Source organism: Paramormyrops kingsleyae, chromosome 16 (assembly GCF_048594095.1).
Source record: "Paramormyrops kingsleyae isolate MSU_618 chromosome 16, PKINGS_0.4, whole genome shotgun sequence".
Classification (NCBI taxonomy): Eukaryota; Metazoa; Chordata; class Actinopteri; order Osteoglossiformes; family Mormyridae; genus Paramormyrops; species Paramormyrops kingsleyae.
Window position 1 is genome coordinate 21,500,452 of NC_132812.1, and position 20,758 is coordinate 21,521,209.

The following is a 20,758-nucleotide window of genomic DNA, read 5'->3' on the forward strand; positions in this document are numbered from 1 at the left end:
CTGTGCTGGGACCCCCAAGCTCCAGGGGTGCCACACATGACTGTGCGCTGACCCTGTGCTGGGACCCCCAAGCTCCAGGGGTGCCTCACATGACTGTGCGCTGACCCTGTGCTGGGACCCCCAAGCTCCAGGGGTGCCACACATGACTGTGCGCTGACCCTGTGCTGGGACCTCCAAGCACCAGGGGTGCCTCACATGACTGTGCGCTGACCCTGTGCTGGGACCCCCAAGCTCCAGGGGTGCCACACATGACTGTGCGCTGACCCTGTGCTGGGACCTCCAAGCACCAGGGGTGCCACACATGACTGTGCGCTGACCCTGTGCTGGGACCCCCAAGCTACAGAGAACAAGATGACGTCAGCGAAGAGAAGCATTCCAATGTACTCATACTCGTGCAAATGCCAAATAAAGGATTTATTTATTTAGGCCTTTCAAGGAATACTTAATTTATTTTGTTTACTATAATCAGGGTCAACACAGGCATTTTTAAGGTGTGTCTATTTATGAAGGACCTCAATAGGAATATACACATTAGCTACAATGCAGATTTGACTTGCATGCACGGTCAGGGGGAGGTGGCACGGTCAGAGGGAGGTGTCAGGGGGAGGTGGCACGGTCAGGGGGAGGGGTCAGGGGGAGGTGGCACGGTCAGGGGGAGGTGGCATGGTCAGAGGGAGGTGTCAGGGGGAGGTGGCACGGTCAGGGGGATGTGGCACGGTCAGGGGGAGGGGTCAGGGGGAGGTGGCACGGTCAGGGGGAGGTGGGAGGGGTCAGGGGGAGGTGGCACGGTCAGGGGGAGGTGGTACGGTCAGGGGGAGGTGGCACGGTCAGGGGGAGGGGTCAGGGGGAGGTGGCACGGTCAACATGCTCCAAGATCCAGGTCACAATGCAGGAGTTCACCTGGGCCAGCACCTCGTCCTCCGCCCGCCCCTTCACCACCAGCCCATGGCTGCCCCCCTCGATCCACTGGACTGTAGTTGGGCTCTTCATGTGCTTGGTCACATCCTCCAGGAGACTCTGCATTACATCAAGAAATATCATTTAAGAACCCAGGACAGAAATTTTCCTCAAAAACAATTAAAGAAATTGCAGCAAGGAATTTATTTATAAAGCTCAGTTTGATCGATATGGCAAGATTCTAAAAAAACAGAATCTGTTTGAATCATGAATTTTTTAAATTATTTGGCTAGTGGACCAAATTTCATCTCAATAACACTGAGTTTCCACCCTCAGTCTGTCTGCGCTGTGAAAAACGTGGAAGACCTCAATCAGTTCAGGCACGTTCTGTCGCACATGACCATGTGAGATGAACACGGTGCCTTTGGACTGTACCTGGACCTTGCAGACCTACCCACTGGCGGTCTGCGGCGCATCCTTACCCGCTGACACATGTCGTCGGCAGTGCCGGACACAAACAGCACAGGGACCCCTGCCAGACTGCGAAGGTCCTCACTGCGTTGTCGGTGTGTGTGCGTCTGGCCCGGAGGGTGCAGCGGGAAGGACAGGCAAACCAGGCCGTGTGGAACGTCACCCACCCCTGTGCTCAGCTGATTGGTCAGGCATGCTGCGGCACGAGCCCCCATCGAACGGCCTGAGCGTTGACACACACAAAAAACATGCATTTCAGGGAGACATTTAGCATGTAGCATGTGGCTAGACAGGCAGATCTAAAACAAATGGCCGCTTGTTTGAGTTCCAAGTCACTGCTAATTAAAGTATGTACAAAAAGAACAGCATAAATGCACACTCTTCACACTGCCTGCCCCCCGAAATAAATTTTCTCTGCTGTGCCTCCTCTTCTGCAGTTTTAATTTGTTTCGATTTTGACATCTCAAGGACAAAAGCAATGCATTATGGGTATTGTGAGTTCGACGCGTTTGTGTTCTGCTTACCGCCCACAAATATACTCGTTAGGGTGAACTTCTCTTGATTTCTCAGATATTCCTGCAAAGCAAAATATATTATTTGACACTATATATCATGAAACAAGATCCCAAGTAAATAGAAAAACCGTACTGAAACCACCAGTGTGCCTGTCAGTCATTTTGAAAGTAAAGGAGTGCAGGTGAATTACCATAACTGCTGTGTAGGCCTTCACCCTGTAGCTGAGATTGAGACCTTTACATGTGAACCGCAGGCACAGCAAACCGGCGGCGGCAGCGGCCTTGGCCAGAGAGACCAGGTGCTTGACGTTCATGTCTCCGCCAGCCCCGTGCGTCAGTACCAGCGCGGCCCGCACGGTGGTGCTCTGCCCGGGGATGCTCAGCACCGCATCCAGGGACCTGCCTCCGAACGCGATTCTGACATTTTCCTGCAAAATGCACCCAAGTACATATATACGCATTTACTTTCTGATTACTGATTATTTAATAACCATTTTGCGCATGATGTAAACTACCTATAAGAATTATGTACATCAATAAGAGCTCCAACTGTGGATCACGTACAAATAAACTTTGGCGGTGGCACTCATTGTAAACGCCATGTGTTTGCACAGATGATGCAAGTAATAAATATGTATCGTGGCTGTCTTTTGTCGCAGATCCGTATTTAAGTAAGTTACCTTATGAAAGGTTTCCATTTCAAACCAAATAACCAACACCGGTAGGACATCGCAGGATTCCGCTGGACCGGGACTGTGTAAAATTAACTTGTGAAATGTTCGCAAAAACAAAATACCGCCATCTAATGTCTCGGGGTTTTTTACTTTGTGACGGTTTTTTTAAAGGATAAGGTTCGTCTTTTACATATCATTAACGTTCCTGAAAGTCATTGACAAACTATGCAGGCTACTTATACGGGCAGGGATCCCTATAGCATCCTGAAATTTTTATTATTATTGCACTCCATTGCAGAGTTTATATACAGCATAGTCACTTTGCGCACTGTATACGTATTTTATGAGACCAAAAGGCTTTCAGGGAACTAAGTCTAATGCGTGAGGAACTCAAGTTCAAATAAATGCAGGAATTAAATGTTATTGTTCGCGCGACCTTGTTAGTCTTATTGTAATTTTTGTTGTTTAATTACTATTAGTTATTATTAATGTATTTGCCGCAGTGGTACGTCGTTTTAGACAGAAGCGTCTGGTAAATAAATGTAAATCAATTAGGTATGAAAATTAGAAAATGTCCACCTTTTGTAAACTTGGAAAACACTCAACGATCTCTGTCACTGTGTATAGAACATATATTACGGTCAAGTGACCGAAGAGGCCAAAACCGAATTTAAAATGTTTAGTCTACAGATATTCCGGATAAATACATTTAATAGCGCCCAAATGGTCTACAAAAGGTGCTATGATTAATTGATAGTTATAATTCGCTTGTTTTATTAAGACAGATTTTCTCAATATCTTTTAATAGGATACCATTTCTGAACAGTAAATTATGGCATGATGATGGTATTCTTTAATATCGGATTAAAACATTTATTTTGCACCAATTTTAAATGTAACTGTGGTAAGCACAATTTTAGCGTTTTACTCAGAGAACATTTCAAGGTTAAGGTATTTTTATGAAGCTAAAATTTATGATATATTCCATCTTAGTCTTTGCCTTATGGTGACTCGGCAAGTTCAGGACTTCGCCGTACTGCCAAGAGGAATTACTCAGAATGTGGATGAAATTCAGATATTCAGTTCACTAACACAATTCAATAATAGGTCACTGAGGAATTACAGGGAGGTCGTTTACAACATATCAAGAAAACACTTTATTAAAATATATTAAAAAACGTAGAATTCACTGTTGATCACAGGCCAAAATGACTACTGCAGTTTCCACAACAGTCTAATAGTGACACAGACAAATACTATGTGCAAATGAATCAAAATTGAAATGTACAAGAAAGTTCATAACAGTGAAAAACAGTTTATTATAAAATATAGTATTGTGCAATGTAATAACAAGTCCTTGCAGCATGTGTATATAAAAAACAGGTTTGCAGCAACACATACAGAGTCCTTCATATTTGTGTGGTTCTCCATCAGTCAAAGCTCATCATTGGCCTGTAAATCCAAAAACAAAAGAGTTTTACACATACACATAGGTATATTTGTTTCATATGTTCATGAAAGATGTGAGGAGGTGGTCCAAGGCCCAGAATATCCAGAATCCTGTGTTTTTATTTAATTTTTTTTAAGAGAATCACTACAGAGTACAAAACGTGTCCTAAGAGACGTAACGAGATAAACCCGCCTGTGGTCGTACAAGCAAACAGACAGGAACTAAAATAACAGAAGGAAGATCTTCACTCTCCAAAGGACATATCTCGTAACTGTAATCAGCAAAAAAGGGGTTTTAGGAACCAGAAACTGAGAAAAGATATGGAGAGTTTTGCGAAAGATGGCTGCAGATTAAGGTTTTTAAGAGGCAGAACTTGCTCATGTTTTCATCACCATTCAGACAAGTAGCTCTGTGATGAATAACAATGGCAATGCTCTGGCTCAGCACAGCCCGCTCTGGCTCAGCACAGCCCGCTCTCCCGCATGGATGATGCTGCCGCCGTTCATACCCTCTGTCTGTGACAGGAGCAGGGGAAAAGCTCCTCATTCGGCTGCTGCAGCCGCTCCATCCCTTCTCGCACCTTAGGCTTGCTGATCTGCAGAGCAGCGTAGGCCTACAACAAGAGGGGGTGGAGGTGAGGGAAGGCGTACTGTCCCTTTAATTTAATTTAATCAGTCAATCAACCAACAAAACACAGTAAATGTGTTCTTTAAACAAGAATAACCGTCACTACGGGCACTAAATATCCACATCAATTTAAAAAAATTAAACAATGTCTCAATGTGAAAATGTAGGTGCTCACCGCTGAACTCCTGTAAATAAGTCTGAAATTAATTCAAAATGTTATAAGAATACACAAAAACGGAATTTCTAAACATATGTCTTGGTCAAGCAATCCCAGGAGTCTATACACCTTTGAGCGCTGGTTAAACTGAGAGATAGAGCGTGTTCAACAAGCGAAGCAAGGTGTTAACACACTTAAGTCCATTCGCAGACTATGCCTGGTTACACAGCTTGATATTTACAGATAAAAATGAAATGCACTGCAAAAGACCAGCAGTGGTAAAACGGGCGTGTCCATACTGGGATTTGAACCCATAACATTCTGGTCATAGACCCTGTTCTATGACAGATACCTGCTGCTGTTGTGCAACTACTGCTTAAAAGCAAGTTTGATCTGTGCCCGTGCAGATGCCATAGATGGTATTTGTGTGTGTGTGTGGAGGGGGTGCTGTTGTTAATGCACCATCCAGGAGGGCAATGCCACACACATCACCCACACCGATGCCAGTCCGTCCGTGTCAAGGTTACGCAGGAGCCAAACCTATAGATAGCAAACATGTCAATGGCAATCAGGCCCATAAAAGAAGCCACTTTGCTGTGACACAGTCCTCGAAGCAGGTTTAGTACCCAGTCGCATTTAACCCCAACACATTAATGTTATATTAAATTATAAATTATGCAAAGATTAAGAACATTACGCTGGCTAGGATTCAGAGTGTAGGAGGCTTTGGGTACAAATGGTGAGAGCTAGAACTGTGTCAAAAAAGGAGTCTGATCAGGACCCAAAGGGTCTGCGTGACCCGCATTCCGACAGACACGCCTTCAGTACAGCGCGACCTGAGACTACAGCTGCCGTCCTCATCTGTGTCCTTGACAAAATCTTGTTAAAGTGAAGGAAGAGATACAAAAGATAAGATAAACTGATAATGCGGAGAATTCCTGCGGAGGCTGAAAATGTCAAGCTTTTTATTACACTATAAAAGTACAGAAGACACAGGATTGCAATGTGGCATCACCAAGAATATTCCAAGAAATAACTAAGCTTTCTTAAAACTAATCATGTAGGGGTTTTACCCAGTTACAGTTATATAATAATCAATCCATCCATCTTCGACTGCTTATCCAGTGCACGGTCACGGCGGCCTGGATCCAATCAGACAGGAGGACACCCTGGACAGGATGTGAGGTCATCACTGGGCACCCACACATTCACATACAATCAGACACTACGGGCAACTTTAGGGACACTACTGTTTTTCGACTGCAGGAGAAAACCTGCCGACACCACACGCAAGGTGGGGGAGGGATTCTAAGCCCCAAAGCTAAAGGTGTGAGACAGCAGCACCCCCCAACCCACCCCCCACCCCCCCCACTGCACCACCATGCCTCCCCCATGCCTCCATGTATGAAACAGCAATTAATTTCCTAAGTCATCAGTTCAGCCAAGACGCGAGAAGAACAAAAAATGGCAAACAGGCTGTCACCTGGAGGAGCTTGAAGTAATAGCAGAAAATGTCGTCCCCCATGAGGTGAGTCCGTGCAAATTGCTGGCCAGCTGCTGCGATCTTCCTGCTCTGAAAGCAGAGACAGGACAGGAAATGAGGTCATGGCCTCCCTGGAGTCAAATGCAAAGGGTATTAATATGAAGACGATCAGCCCTTTGTTGCTGTAGTGACCACTACTTGTCTATGGAGGCTTTCCATTAGACGCTTTGACATTGCTGGTGGGATTTGCTGCCATTTATGTTTGGTATTGATGCTGGGTTATCAGTTTCCCTCCTGTGAGCTTATGGTCGACCACTTCACCCCTGACCTTAGTTCCAGATGTGTCCCCTTCACCTGCAGCAGACCAGAGTGGCTCTAGGCTGGACAGAAATCTAGTAAACTGACTTGGCGTCCTGTGCTGGTGCCAAGTGGAAGGTCACTAACCTCTTCTGTACAACCACCCATTCTGCTGATGATGGTTGTTGCAGGAGATCGTGAGACTGTGCTTAATTATACACCTGTGTCAGCAGTAGGTGTAGATTCATTAGCAAACTGCTTTAATTAGTAGGGGCATCAATATACTAATGGACACATAGTGCATTAATATTCAGGAATGTAAATGTCCATTCCAAACTGGACCTGCCAGTCAGTCACGCAAACAATGATCTGAACCTTTGTTCCTTCCCTATCATTCACAAACGCATGGTATTAATGCTGCGTTCCAAGTTCCCAGTTGAATCGGCAGCTCAGAATTCAAGATGGCTGCACCATTTACCAAGAGAAGTTAAGGCTGTAGTTTTATACTTTTGTCTTATCTGTGTCTCATTCAGTTGCTCATACACACAGTACTGTCCAACCGCTATCTGTGGACATGTTGCTACAGTGTTGCTAACAATGGCTAACAATGACCCTGGCTAGAACAAGGGCCTATTTCAGAAAGTAGGTTTTCTTGCTTAGCTGGATTTAAGGTAGTTCAAGTTAAATGTAAGAGAATGAAGACAAAGGCTGTGTAAACTGTGGTAAATTAATTCTGACAAGTTATCCGGCTAAGCAAGAAATGTTGCTTTTTGAAGGAATTGCTAAATGGCATTCTGACTTGCTATACTGGAACGCAACAAATTTGTGTATGATGTCATTCCCAGCTCTGACCTACGAGGTAAATGGAACGCAGCAAAATTAAGCAATTTGAAGGAATGCCACCCCCCAAGTGCCAACGATCTGGCCTCCTGCTGGCAGCTCGGCAGGGTACCTCCTCATCGTGCTCCCTGGCCCAGCGGATCTTGTCCAGCAGGTCGCCGAGGTCGCGTCTGAAGGGAATGTAGTGCTCCCAAGGCCGCAGCTCGCGGTAGAAGTGCTCGTAGTATCCGGAATCCTGCTTCAGCACCACGCTGCCCCCGGCCAGCAGGTACGGCAACCGGTAGGCCGCCACTGTGCCATCCACGTTGATCTGGTACTTGAACTGGTGGGTGTTAGTGAGAAAATGCATTCCTTAACTCTGAGTCAATGTTATATTTACAGTATATTGAATACTATTTTTTTTGCAAAGAAAACACACTGGGTATCAATCTATCCATCTTCCAACTGCTTATCCTGGTCAGAGTCCTGGGGGGGCCTGGAGCCTACCCCAGGCTGCACAGGGCACAAAGCTGGGGGGCACCCTGGATGGGATGCCAGTCCATCACATGCCACATCCATTATATAAGCTAAGTATCCTCATACAAAAGTGTACTGTACATCTGATAATTTGATAGAGTGGCCAACATTAAAGGGTCTGAGCTTTGAATTCATTGTTTTGTGTTTGTAACGTATTATAGATTGAGTCCCCAGATCCACCATTTCCCTAAATACCTCTGACTAGGGCTGTACGGTGTATATAATTTCAGCACTGTCATCGTGATGTAAGCAGGAGTAATAATCACATCTGTCAGCACTGCTTTGTGTCTTAACACGACTTGCAACAATACCACCAACTTATTTTACACACTCTACTATTAGATAAGTTCTATTTCACTGTCATTTACTTTGGGAGATTTCAACTTTCTCCTTTTTTGTTTTATAAATACCACAGTGTGATATTGTGGAGCCCGATTTATGATTTTCGAAACTAGCTTAAAAAAATCTGTTCTGAAGGAAGGTTCACATCCACCAGAAATCCAAAGATGTGAAATGATTCATTGTGGTTCGCAGGTTCAGCGACTGGCTAATACGCATCCTTGTTCCCGTCCACATCCCAGCAGGCCGTCCGACTGCACAGCCGCAGCGGCATTAGCCTTACACATCCCCGTCACACTGGAAAACGCTCGCATCTCATAATGGGGCACTTTGCACCGAGTCCCTCACTGCAGACGCCAGGGCCGTGGCAAACGTGCTCCGCGCAGCAATGACCGACTCAGCAGGGAGGTCGGCACAGCACATGGGAAGGTTCATTCACCCCGGAATACTTCCAGCAGAATTCCTAACCCTTCCCTAACACACTTCCATATAGATACTGCACTCCTAAACTGCCTTTTATATAAAAACAGTCAGACATTTTAAAGATACCAAACATCTACGATAGTTAATTTAGTTAATTCTCCATTTTGCGTACAATCACACAGATTCTGTGACTTTCCGATTGGTGGGAGCTCTGGGTAACACTCTGGAGAAGGAAAGGATCGTGTCACTTCCCACATCCTCTGCAAGATCTCATAAAGTTAATATCTCAAGGACAGACTTTATTCGTACTTTATGGCAAAGGTTTTATTATAATTGCTACCTTGTATTTACTCATTTTTTTATTGCGAGCTTCATGTTTCCACTAAAAAGGAGGTGGCAGAGAGAGACTGCAAGCTAATGAAAAAGGCAGCAAAAAGCCACCCTGTAGAGTAATCGCACCTAATATATTACGATCGTCGCCTTCGTCGTCGCCTGTTTTAACTGGTCTAGGTCACTCAGCTTTTCACTATATCAGCTAACCAACCAGTCTGTCACAGAGCCAGAGACGTTTTGCGGCTTTCACCACACACGTCTATCCGCTGTGCTTCTCTCAGCCTCCTGCTCTCACCTTGAAGAAGTCAAAGAAGGAGACGTGCTTCACCAGTGGTCCGTAGAGGCTCTCGTCATGTTTGAAGAAGAAGAAGTTGGTGAAGGCGGCGTCAACGAGGTCGGGGTGGGCCCGGCTCAGCTTCACCAGATCCAGGCGCTCCTTACGGCTATCCCGCCCCCTCCAGAAGGCCGTGGTATTCTTCTCCCCCCATGGAGGGCCTGTGTTGGCCTGTACCGACATCATGTCTAAGCTGACCCTGGAGACAGCCAAACACACATCACTTAAGGTCAGCTGCTCATAAACCCAGCCATGCATTTTCTGTGTCCACTTATCCTAAGTCACAGGGGGTCCAGAACCCCCCAGAGGTTATCAGGTGCAAGGCAGAGAACAACTCAGGATGGGGGGCCAGCCCATCGCAGGGCACATTGACACACCCATAAACTTACAAAATTTGGTCACTCCAATTAACCTCAGCATGTTTTTGGACTGTGGGGGGGAAACTGGAGAACCCTGAGGAAACCCCATGACGACACGGGGAGAGCATGCAAACTCCACACACATGGAGCTATGGTAGAGACTCGAACCCTGGTCCCAGAGGTGTGAGGCAACAGTGCCGACCACTGCAGCACCATGCCGCCCCTAACAAACTCATATTATAATTAATACAGGCAGGTGACCTTAAATCCATAAAATTAATAACTAATATCCAACATTTCTATCCATAGTGCCACACAAATCTGCATTTTGGATTTATGGGCAGGGCCATAGGAACCAGGGGCTACCTGTGTCCCCCCCAATATTTAATTTGGGTCCATTTGTCCCTCTCCATGAAAATACTTTTGGATTTAAATGATTAAGTTGTGACAATATCAAACTACTCCCTTGCTCAAGGGTACAACAGGAGAGGCCTCTGTAATTTCTGATACCGTCACATACACAGAGCTGTAGTAATTTGGATTTATATTATAATGTTATTTTTCTATTCCAAAATGTGACAGCATTGATTGAACTTGTTTACAGAGACTCTATATACACATATATAATAAAACATATACTGGAAGCCTGCCTGCTCATGGTTTCCAGGACGGACTCGGTGAGGTCGTAGGTCGGCAGGACTATGTCCCGCGTGTCGTTGGAGCCACACCAGGAGAAAATGGGATGCAGCCCCTCAGAGGGCGTCCTCTTCTCCAACGGCCAGTCGCCAAGGTTCACAAAAAACTCCACGTCTGGAACATTCACCTGCACCGCAGGGCGCCAGCATGTTGAACATGCAGATAATGCCATACTCCCGTTACTGAGACCCGACATAATACTTAATACCGTCAAAATGCATTACTGCCCTTCAGCCAAATACTCAGCTACACAAGATGTCCGTATATCAAAAAGCTGTTTCATCTCCAATGCCTCTGTAGTGACAGTGGTCTGATATCGCCACCTGCAGGTCATGTTAATATAAACAACAAAAAATCCTACAGTAGCTGTGCTTATGCTAATTTTCTCCTGTGTAATTAAGAGGTAAAGAGGTAAATTGACCCACTTTCCTGGTGAGGGAGAGCAGGAAGGCATCCATGAAGATCCTGAAGCCCACATGCTCTCCGTGAGTCTTAATATAAATCTAGAAAAAAAAATACACAGTCATGCGACGGCATGTTGGGTTTGCATCGTTAATACAAGCTATTTGTGCTTTTACTCATTATGCCACAGAAAGGAGAGTCAAAAGGCCACTGGGACTAAACACAGGGCAGATGACAGACATTAGGACACAGACAGAAATTTCCAGCCAACCAAGCAGATTACAGGCAGATGTGGGCACAGGGATACTTTGTGTTTTACGTTAGCAGCGTAGTCGGTCATACCTGGTTGTCTTTGATGGTGTAATGGCACAAGCTCTGTCTCTGCCCAAACCGGCGAGGGATCTCCTGGGCATTGTGGTCAGGGTCCACAGTGGGGAAGTAGGACAGGTCCTCCTGAATCTGGGGAACAGAGGCCGGGCAGCCCATGTGCTTCAGCCACATATCAGCCGAGGCTTGGGGGCAGATACAGGCCTCGTGGTACACAGGTCCTGTGTGAGTGTGTGTGTGTGTGTGTTGGGGGGGGTTTCAGGTGAGGAAAATCAAACAAGACCAATGTAAACATAAACAAATGTTAATGTATTTTTCAAAACTATAGGTCAGCCGCACTTTTAGCGCTCACCATTGAGGACGTACGGGGACCTGCCAACGTGGGCTCCATTGAGAAGGACGTCGATGTGCAGCGATGAGTAGCTAGCATACATCCTGTAGCGCACCAAGTAGGAGCCATCTCTGCGGTCCAGGACCTGCACCCAGATACGAGTGAAGTGTTCGCCCGGAGCGGTGATCTTCACCTCGAAGGCGGTCTCCCCGGGAGATGACGTGATGCTGTAGGTTTCCAGGTGGGATGCTGGTTACGTTAATTGGCATGACCAAGCATTCGCTTCCCACCAAAACTGGTGCTATGACATTCAAGAGATGTCTATGGAATATTTTGAGAAAAATATCATAACCTTTTTGTCTCGTGTAATACTTATGTCTGAAAATTGAGAACACGGTGTATCTTGCTTGTTTGTCAGCTTGATTGGCATAAAATTATAGAGCTTTTTAAATGGCATTTTCATGCCTGGGCAGGTGGTATAATGCTTTCATATAATGTATATGGAAATACAAATCATGTTCACAGATAAAATGCAGGAGAGTAATATCCCATTTATTTATATATAATATCCCAGTAATTTGGGGACAACATATTACACAGATTAGGGAAAATATCTTTTTTGTTAATTCTTCCATAGTATTCAATAACAACGTTTTCACCCACAAATTTCACTCTTCTAAAGTCACAAGCAGTCGTCATTTGCAGGCATAGTCAACCTGTCCTACACAGACAAACGGGTTCGTGGCAAAATGTTCTGACTGAGGAAAAAAACTACGCAAGACACGTTTTTAATTATTATTGCATTGATCTGAATGAGTCATGGTTCTGAGCCCTAACTATTTGCCGTATTCGCGTAATAAAAACGTCACCATTAGGTTACATTGTTCCGATGTTTGAACTAACAAACAATAATACATTGTCACTGCAACAGGCAGAAAAGAGGTGATCTGCAGCCGGGGTTAGTATGCATGTACTCACTTGGTTCCAGCACTGTCCGCAGCTTGTATGAAGAAGTACCGAGCGGGAAGAACAACGTTAGCTTTCAGTCCCGGTCCCCAAACCAAAGTTCTGGCCGGGCTGGGGCTGGGGCTGGGGACAGCCGCCTGGGTCTGGCCGCTCCCGCTTAGACAAATCACAGTTATCCGCAACAGGAGAACACTTAACGTGACCGTATGGGTATGGGAACGTAAGGGGATGCAATTCGGGCTGGACATACTGTTTTAAATAGGAAAAGGAAACAGTAAGTATACTGAAATTTCACATTTATCATGCAGAACTAAACCGATAGACAGTGGGGGAAAAAAAAATATTTACAGAGGTGAAAACCTCATTGTCGCCATGGCTACATTTATGTGTGTTTTATTTACTGTATGTCTAATTTTATTTACAACATTTACCAAACTAATAATAATAACGCAATCGTTAGACCGCGTTAAACGTGTACACTCACTTATAAGGCCGATAAGAAAAGGATCGCCTCTTTTGCGGCCAGATTAACAGGAACAATCGATCGGATTCGTTGTTTCGACCGGAGCCGTGATTGGAGAACACCGGGGACCTTGAAGCTGATTGGTTCAAACTATTGGAATTTGGAGGTTGGGGGCGTTTGCCGGTGCGGTCCTTGCAGCCGTAAATTCTTTTAGTCCCCCAGTTTATTCCCATTTTTGAATTCCATAATTTTCGTGTCATATAAAACCTGTCATACTTAAAACCGTTAATTCTCGCGTGAATGCTATTATTTTTTTTATTATTTTACGTTTACGTTTTACATACCGCTATAGGCAAACATCTAAATATTTTTGTCTTAAATTAGAATTGATTATGTGGAAAAATCATATCAGTTACTCTAAATACATCATAGATTCGCTCTACTTTGGCAATACGTTATATACTCATCTGTAATGCATGCACTCACCGGAAGAGGGTAGGCTAACATAATTTATCTTTTAGTCGGTTGTCATCCCGTCCTGTCCTGTCCTCTGCTTCTTGGCTTAGACTCCATACTCACCGCCGCTCTGTCCCCAGTAAGGTTTTAGCGAAAATAGTATGCATGGTTTAAAATATACGGATGCTGCACAATACTCTAAGTTTCTTTATTAGTGTTTTTACATGTAATAGTTTCATGGTGAAATTTTTATTTTATATAAATATATATACACATGCACACACTCATACATACATACACACACAATTTTCCAAAATTTTCCAAAATTCAAAATCGAGTTACAGTTTACATATTGTATACTATATGTACTGCTAGCAATACAGTATTGAATGTGTGGTATTCAGCGCTTGCATTCAGTAAAAATACAATACTGCAAAAAGCCAGACAAAACTGTAAATGAATAGTACATTTTGTGCAACTGCCAAATCTTAGTCATTCTGCTTTGGCATCATGTCTCTGTTCTGGGTCAGGCCAGAGGACCTCATCTACGTCACAGGAAATGTTCTCCCTAGCCAGACACCCAGGGGGAACACCGGCACGCAGGATCCAGCCCTGACATGACGCCACACTCATGTCAGCACAGGCCAGCTCCATTGCCTGGACAACATCTTCCCCAGTATCGGCTTTTCGGTCAGACCTTCCATTGCCATGAGGAAAGAGCAGTGCAGTGGAAGGCTGACATTTATGAATCGATGGGTGATGTTGACCCACTCCTGTATCTGGACACCACTGTGAAACCATCGCTGTCCTGAACTACGGCATAGACAGGATGCTCTGAATGATCAAGATCTTGCTGCTCATGCTCAAACGACATCCTGAACACAACATAGAAATATAAGATATTCAGTGTTGTAAGGCCCCAAGGTGGCATGACAGTGGAAAATCCCCTGGTTACTTATGGCTGGGTGGAGTGTCACGTTGCCACCAACACGGTCAGGGACTTTGACAGTGATACGCTGGTCAATTATCCCCCCCCCCCCCTTTATATTGGCACAGTGATGTACATCTGTGTACAGTGCACTTTCAAGGACCATAACAATTGCTTGTTCTCATCTCTGAATCTCCTGATTATGGTGTCCACAGAGATCTGCTCAGTTTGAGTTGTACTCTTTGTCCTGCTTCCCTCATTGTCATTCCATGAACAAGAACATGGTCTAGCACAGCTGCTCGAATTTCATCTGAAATTAGTGTTCTTGGACTTGCTCTTCCCTGTCTTCAAATTCCCCCTCTGCCTCTTTGACATGCCCTCTTCCTCCTCTGCCTCTTTCACATGCCCTCTTCCTCCTCTGCCTCTCAGATTGATACAATGGATAGAAACAATGTTCAGCAAATGCCACCATCTCTGCACCCTGAGCTGGGTTATATTCTATATAATTGATTTCATCACATCATTAGAGACAAGTGTGAACAATTTTGAGTCATTGGGTGTCCTGTTCTGCAGTTTTGTTTAATTGCTGTCACCTATGTGTACCATTTTGCAGTACAAATGCATCACAGTGCAAAATGTTTTAGTGAGTAACAATGTGTTTGCAATGAGTTCTGCAAATAGAGTGATCAATTTGATTCACAGGTTCAGGCCACTAAGCATTTGGTTCAGGAAATGGGATTTATTGTAGCCGTTCGGAAAAACTGTTTGACGATGTTACTTGTTTGACGTTCTTACTTGTTTGTTGTAATTACTATTTCAGTGTGGATGAAGTTTACAAAATGACAGCACTAGTAAAAGGGAATGACCAGTATCAAAAACAGCCCCTCTCTCTGGCTGTCGATGCCTGCTGAGTTAACGGGAACTCACACCATCGGGGGGTGTCACACAAGACCAGATGCTGCGATCGATAAACACCATGATCACCATGCGTCTCAGGCAGATCAGAGGGACAAGCCTCAGAAGGCAGAAGGCGGAAGACACAAAGCACACTGGAGCTTACGAAGGCTGCCTCGAAATCAAATCCAAATGTCCAGCGCAGATCCAGCTGTTGCAGAATCACATGCAGCAATTTCACTTTGTTACACACCAGCACATTTCCATACTCAAGTCGTTCCTTAAGCACAAGCATAATGATAAGTACGCAACCCCTTCAGAACACCAATTCTCAGCAATCTTGAGAGAAAGAACTCAAAATCAAATACTGCGAACAAACATTTGCAATTTAAATCTAAATTCACAAGAACAAGAGGATATTTACCAGTCTTTAAGGCAAGAAATGTAAAAGGTAATGAATTCATTCCAAGAAGTACTGCTTTTGTTTTCCAGTGCAGAGCCAGTCAATCCTATAGGTGACACAGACGGCCACCTAGGGCCCCACCTTCTGAGGTGGTGCCGACTTGCCTAGGGCTCCATACCAGTCAGGACTGGTACTGTGCTCTAGTAAATGAAATATGGAAATGATAAGAAGAAGTATGATTGTCAGGCCTCTCAATGGCCAGAGAAGCAAAACAGAGAGGAAACAAAGTGTAACTGTGCCTGAGGTTGGGTTTAACTGCTTCAGACCAGGTTTCTGATGAGTTTCAAATGTGCCCACATTCTTTTTTTTTTTTTAAACAGCTACGAAAACAGATCTCTCAAAATCAATCAGCGAAGGTCAAGTTGACATAATGCTATTTTCTTTGTAACTGGAAATCTCAACAAAGAAAACACGATAAAGCACAGCAGCTTGTATCTATGATATTTTCCCTTCACTAGTCCATCATCAAATGTCCATATTACTGAATCACTTCTTTAAAAGGAAGATGCCCTATTTCAATTCTCCATATAATTTCTGCCAGTATCCTTCAACGTGGGAGGGACCCCCCAGCAACCTAACGCCACCCACAGAGGAAGCAGCCATTTCCACCCCTCTGTAAGTACTATTGTCCGCGTGCCACGGCGACATCACTAATCTAAAGCAGAGGATCGCTGATGCCAGTGCCCCCATTGATGAGGGTATGTTACAGCGAACGTGGCGACATCACTAATCTAAAGCAGAGGATCGCTGATGCCAGTGCCCCCATTGATGAGGGTATGCTACAGCGAACACGGCGACATCACTAATCTAAAGCAGAGGATCGCTGATGCCAGTGCCCCCATTGATGAGGGTATGCTACAGCGAACGTGGCGACATCACTAATCTAAAGCAGAGGGTCGCTGATGCCAGTGCCCCCATTGATGAGGGTATGCTACAGCGAACGTGGCGACATCACTAATCTAAAGCAGAGGGTCGCTGATGCCAGTGCCCCCATTGATGAGGGTATGCTACAGCGAACGTGGCGACATCACTAATCTAAAGCAGAGGGTCGCTGATGCCAGTGCCCCCATTGATGAGGGTATGCTACAGCGAACACGGCGACATCACTAATCTAAAGCAGAGGATCGCTGATGCCAGTGCCCCCATTGATGAGGGTATGCTACAGCGAACACGGCGACATCACTAATCTAAAGCAGAGGGTCGCTGATGCCAGTGCTCCCATTGATGAGGGTATGCTGCAGCGAACGCGGCGACATCACTAATCTAAAGCAGAGGATCACTGATGCCAGTGCCCCCATTGATGAGGGTATGCTACAGCGAACGTGGCGACATCACTAATCTAAAGCAGAGGGTCGCTGATGCCAGTGCCCCCATTGATGAGGGTATGCTACAGCGAACGTGGCGACATCACTAATCTAAAGCAGAGGGTCGTTGATGCCAGTGCCCCCACTGATGAGGGTATGCTACAGCGAACATGGCAAGAAATCCAGTACCGTCTTGGTGTGCTTCATGCAACTAATGGTGCCCATATAGATGTGTATTAAATGAGGCAAAAAACTTAAATATATACGTCTCATTTAGTAATAATTTCCGCATATCTGTCTTTTCATTTGCCTTTGTAATAATTTTTTTAAATTGTAAAAAGACTTTATGGACAGCCTGTGTATTGCATTTCAAGAACAGGAAGGAAGGCTTTTATGTGTTTGTGGAGGAAAAGCGATCCTGTGATTGGGCGAAGGGTCTGCCTAAGCTGTTTTAAACAGCAGACATTTGTTTGGGTGGCAGCAGATGCCACTTCCTGCAGGGTCCCATCAGAGCTCACAGCTGTGTGTGGAGAGCACAAGTCATCAATTCAATTCAGGTTATTTTGATATAACGCTTTCTACAGCAGAGTCGCCCCCCAAGGCTCGTTACATGGGTGTGCAGCATTTTTACAGAATAATTGAAACACTGGGAAAAGGGAAGGGAAGGAAAGAAAGAATGAGAGAGACAGAGTGAGTGAGTGAGTGTGAGAGAGAGAGAGAGAGAGAGAGAAAGAAAGGAGAGGAGAGGAACCAAAAACTGCCAGGCAGATAGAAAACAAATGTTAGGGGTTCTAGGTCAACTGGCTGCCAACTCCCCAGACATGCTAACATGCTTTATAGGGAAGCGAAGAGCCAGAGGCCCGAGTTGGGAAACACTGTCTTACAGCAGAGTTCGCAAATCACCATGTCTCTCATTATTAGGCCTCCTACAGAAATCCAGCGACTGTTACTGAACTCATTAACGAGCAGAAAATTGCTCTTTTTGGTTATATTTTGTGTATTGTTGTAAGGGTGTGAGCTTCAACACATTTGATTTAGAGAACTGTAGAATAAATTTCCAAACTTCACTCAATCCACGGTATATTTTTTCCAAGAAAAGTTCTGTAGACTTGACGTGTTTTGTAAATTTAGCAAAAGTGTTTAGTTGCATTAGTCTCAGTACTGCAACATATGAAGCCTGACATTAGATCACTGGCAGACTCATCTCTAAAATGACAAAAAGCATTGGATATTTCCTCTTCAATTCACAATACAATCTGGAAAGTGACCTTTCTTAACCCAAAGTGATTCCTGTCACACATCATCCAAAACCAGAATTACAATGGGAAATCCCTCTTATCCCACCAGACAGCTGTGTTCAGCTTGTTTCACTTACTGCCTCTCAAAATTCACAGCTCTTCCGTCAGAGCATCCGTCACGAGAGCCGTGATCTCAGGCTCAGTGCCAATTAAAACTTCCATGTGCATCCAGAAAGATTGCTTGTATGACCATCTGGACTTAGAGGCTTGTATGACAACCAGAACCAGTGCTGCTTCAGCTTCTACTTTCATATTTCAGACCTGCATTCCTTCCTTCCTTAGAGTATATCGCAATATTTAATTAAACAAGCAATGCAGCCAATCAATTTTGGCCAGAAAAAAAAAATGTTTTCTGTGATGTATGAGCCAAAACAAAACCCAATCTATACTCTCGGAAAAAAAGTAAAGATTTGTACCTTTTCTTGTCACTGGGGCTGTACCCTTATAATTTTACCTTTTAAGGTACAGAAATGGACTCTGAGGAACATCCCAAAAGGTACAAACATAATTAATGTACCATCAATGGTACAGAAATGTTCCTCAGAGTCCATTCCTTTACCTTAAAAGGTACGATTACCTACAGCTAAGGGTACAATTGGCAGACCCTTGAGGGTGCAGCCCCAGGGACAAGCAAAGGTACGTAAAGAAATCAAAACTAAAATATTTTTACATTCACTTAACTTTCTTGTGTTGGTGCTGTCCCCCAAATTGTCCAAGAATGCTACTCAGGAATGCTTAACCTCAAGAAAAACAAGTAGCCTCTGTGGCCTACCAAAACCAATACGGAACCAATGAATAAATCAAAGCCAACTCTGAGTATGTCCGCCCATTGGCTTAAGAAAGATCCAATCAGAAGACTGGATGTGAAATGTCAGTAACTGACAGCCTCATATAAGGGCGCCCATGGAAAACAGGCTCTGTGCCATAAGCATCGGGTTGGTTTCCGGAAACCCACTGTCATGTGACTGTAGGGAAGAGATCAACACCAGCTCAACACCGGCAGCCAAATACCAGACAGCTGGGAAGGTACCACCAGATTTATCCAACATCTTCAATTTTTTTATTAATATAAGAAGATTTCTCAAACAAAGGGGGAATAGACATAATAAAAAGTAACTAACACAAGATTACGACAGCGTTCATGTTTTGGGACATACACCCAAAATAATCATTACAGACTTATTATACTGAGTAAGTACAGTCACCAGTACGTGAAAAAGGTTATGGTGACAACAGCTACAAGTGCAAAATGCTCCTCACATTATTGCCAAGATGGAAGAATGACTGTTTGAACTTGGCAGCAGCTCAGGAGGTCATCACCTGCCCACGATTCTGATGTTTTCCTTCAATTACTTCAAGAACCATTTAGCAGCCTAAAATGTTTAATTCCCCGGCTGTTTGGTGACTCTGCCAGCCCATGAACTGCTGCCTCTAAATTCATCATCATGTTTCAAGGTGTGCCTTCCAATAGACTGCAGTCTTTGGTTCCCCCCTGCCTCCGTCTCTGAATAAAGTATACATCCTGGAACAGGCTCCAGCCCCCTATCCCTGTACCCCTTTATTGGAAGATGGACAGATGGATGGACATCTTTAATTAATGTCCATGCAAGAGGGGTGATACTGTTTCACCACCACCAAAAAAAAAATTGTAAACGAAGAAACCACCTTGCAAGGGCAGCCACCACTGAACATTTAAGCACACACAGATGCACCGTAACTTTGCATTTTTGCATTTCTCTAGCTGCCATAGGTTTCTACCCTGAAGGAACAAAAATGTTGGCCCATTTCTTTCAAAACAAATGTCACTCCCCACTGCCACTCGGCAAAATTGACCGTGGGGGACCACAAAGCCCAGGGCCGAATTTTAACCACAGTCAAGCCCTGTGTGAAATGATATGAAAGTGAACTGAAAGATGAAGAGTGTAGAAACTAAAGTGTTCACAACCTTATTTAAAATGAAGAAGTTGAGAAAGTACATTGAATGAAGAACTTGATCACATACAGTACACAAGACTGAGAATACTGGTGATTATAGCTTTCAATGGCAGAAGACTGATGACTGGGCAGGAAAGTGTCACATTGTAGGATTACTTTCTCATTTCAATTTTTACATTGAAATATGAGATAAATGACCTTTATTGACACAGAGTTTTAACTACACTCTCAGAATAAAAGGTACCAATTTGTACCTTTGCTTGTCACTGGGGCTTATAACAATTAAGGAGTAGGTAACTGCTGTAGGTAAATGTACCTTTTAAGGTACAGAAATGGTCTCTGGGTATGTTTCTATACCATTAGGGATACATAAAATGTTGTTTGTACATTGGGGAGTCCATTTCTGTAATTTAAAAGGTACATAAGTGTAAGGTACAGCCCCAGTGATGAGCAAAGAGCAAAAGTTCAAACTGCTACCCTTTTTCACTGAGAGTGTAATTGTGCACCGGAGTGAATAATGATTGACCTTTATGCTGTAATTATCACCGCTGCTGCACTGCCTCAGCATTTTCCACGCATT

At 44.4% G+C, this 20,758-nt stretch overlaps 2 protein-coding genes across 2 annotated transcripts; both read right to left on the reverse strand.

Annotated features, from left to right (window-relative positions):
• Positions 1-769: 769 nt before the first annotated feature.
• tex30 (testis expressed 30) lies at positions 770-2,718 on the reverse strand. Its single transcript, XM_023840135.2, has 5 exons — positions 2,564-2,718; positions 2,075-2,311; positions 1,893-1,944; positions 1,380-1,591; positions 770-1,017 (listed from the first exon to the last, which is right to left on the reverse strand). Exons 1-5 carry the CDS (start codon positions 2,579-2,581, stop codon positions 841-843), a joined length of 696 nt encoding a protein of 231 aa, XP_023695903.2. The 5' UTR covers positions 2,582-2,718; the 3' UTR covers positions 770-840.
• A 972-nt stretch (positions 2,719-3,690) lies between these two features.
• Positions 3,691-12,990, reverse strand: poglut2 (protein O-glucosyltransferase 2). Its single transcript, XM_023840149.2, has 10 exons — positions 12,450-12,990; positions 11,493-11,698; positions 11,156-11,361; positions 10,837-10,914; positions 10,366-10,538; positions 9,318-9,555; positions 7,524-7,733; positions 6,275-6,364; positions 4,516-4,620; positions 3,691-4,009 (listed from the first exon to the last, which is right to left on the reverse strand). Exons 1-10 carry the CDS (start codon positions 12,683-12,685, stop codon positions 3,992-3,994), a joined length of 1,560 nt encoding a protein of 519 aa, XP_023695917.2. The 5' UTR covers positions 12,686-12,990; the 3' UTR covers positions 3,691-3,991.
• Positions 12,991-20,758: the final 7,768 nt, after the last annotated feature.

Excerpts from the sequence above, each read along its gene's own strand:
- tex30 (XM_023840135.2), bottom strand. Across the intron at positions 1,592-1,892 it reads AACGAGTATATTTGTGGGCG|GCCGTTCGATGGGGGCTCGT; the intron begins GTAAGCAGAACA and ends GTCAACGCTCAG. Across the intron at positions 1,018-1,379 it reads CCGACGACATGTGTCAGCGG|AGTCTCCTGGAGGATGTGAC; the intron begins GTAAGGATGCGC and ends GATGTAATGCAG.
- poglut2 (XM_023840149.2), bottom strand. The coding sequence starts at position 12,685 with ATGTCCAGCCCGAATTGCATCCCCTTACGTTCCCATACCCATACGGTC. Across the intron at positions 11,362-11,492 it reads GTCCCCGTACGTCCTCAATG|GACCTGTGTACCACGAGGCC; the intron begins GTGAGCGCTAAA and ends ACACTCACACAG. Across the intron at positions 9,556-10,365 it reads GTCCTGGAAACCATGAGCAG|GGTCAGCTTAGACATGATGT; the intron begins GCAGGCTTCCAG and ends GGCTGTCTCCAG.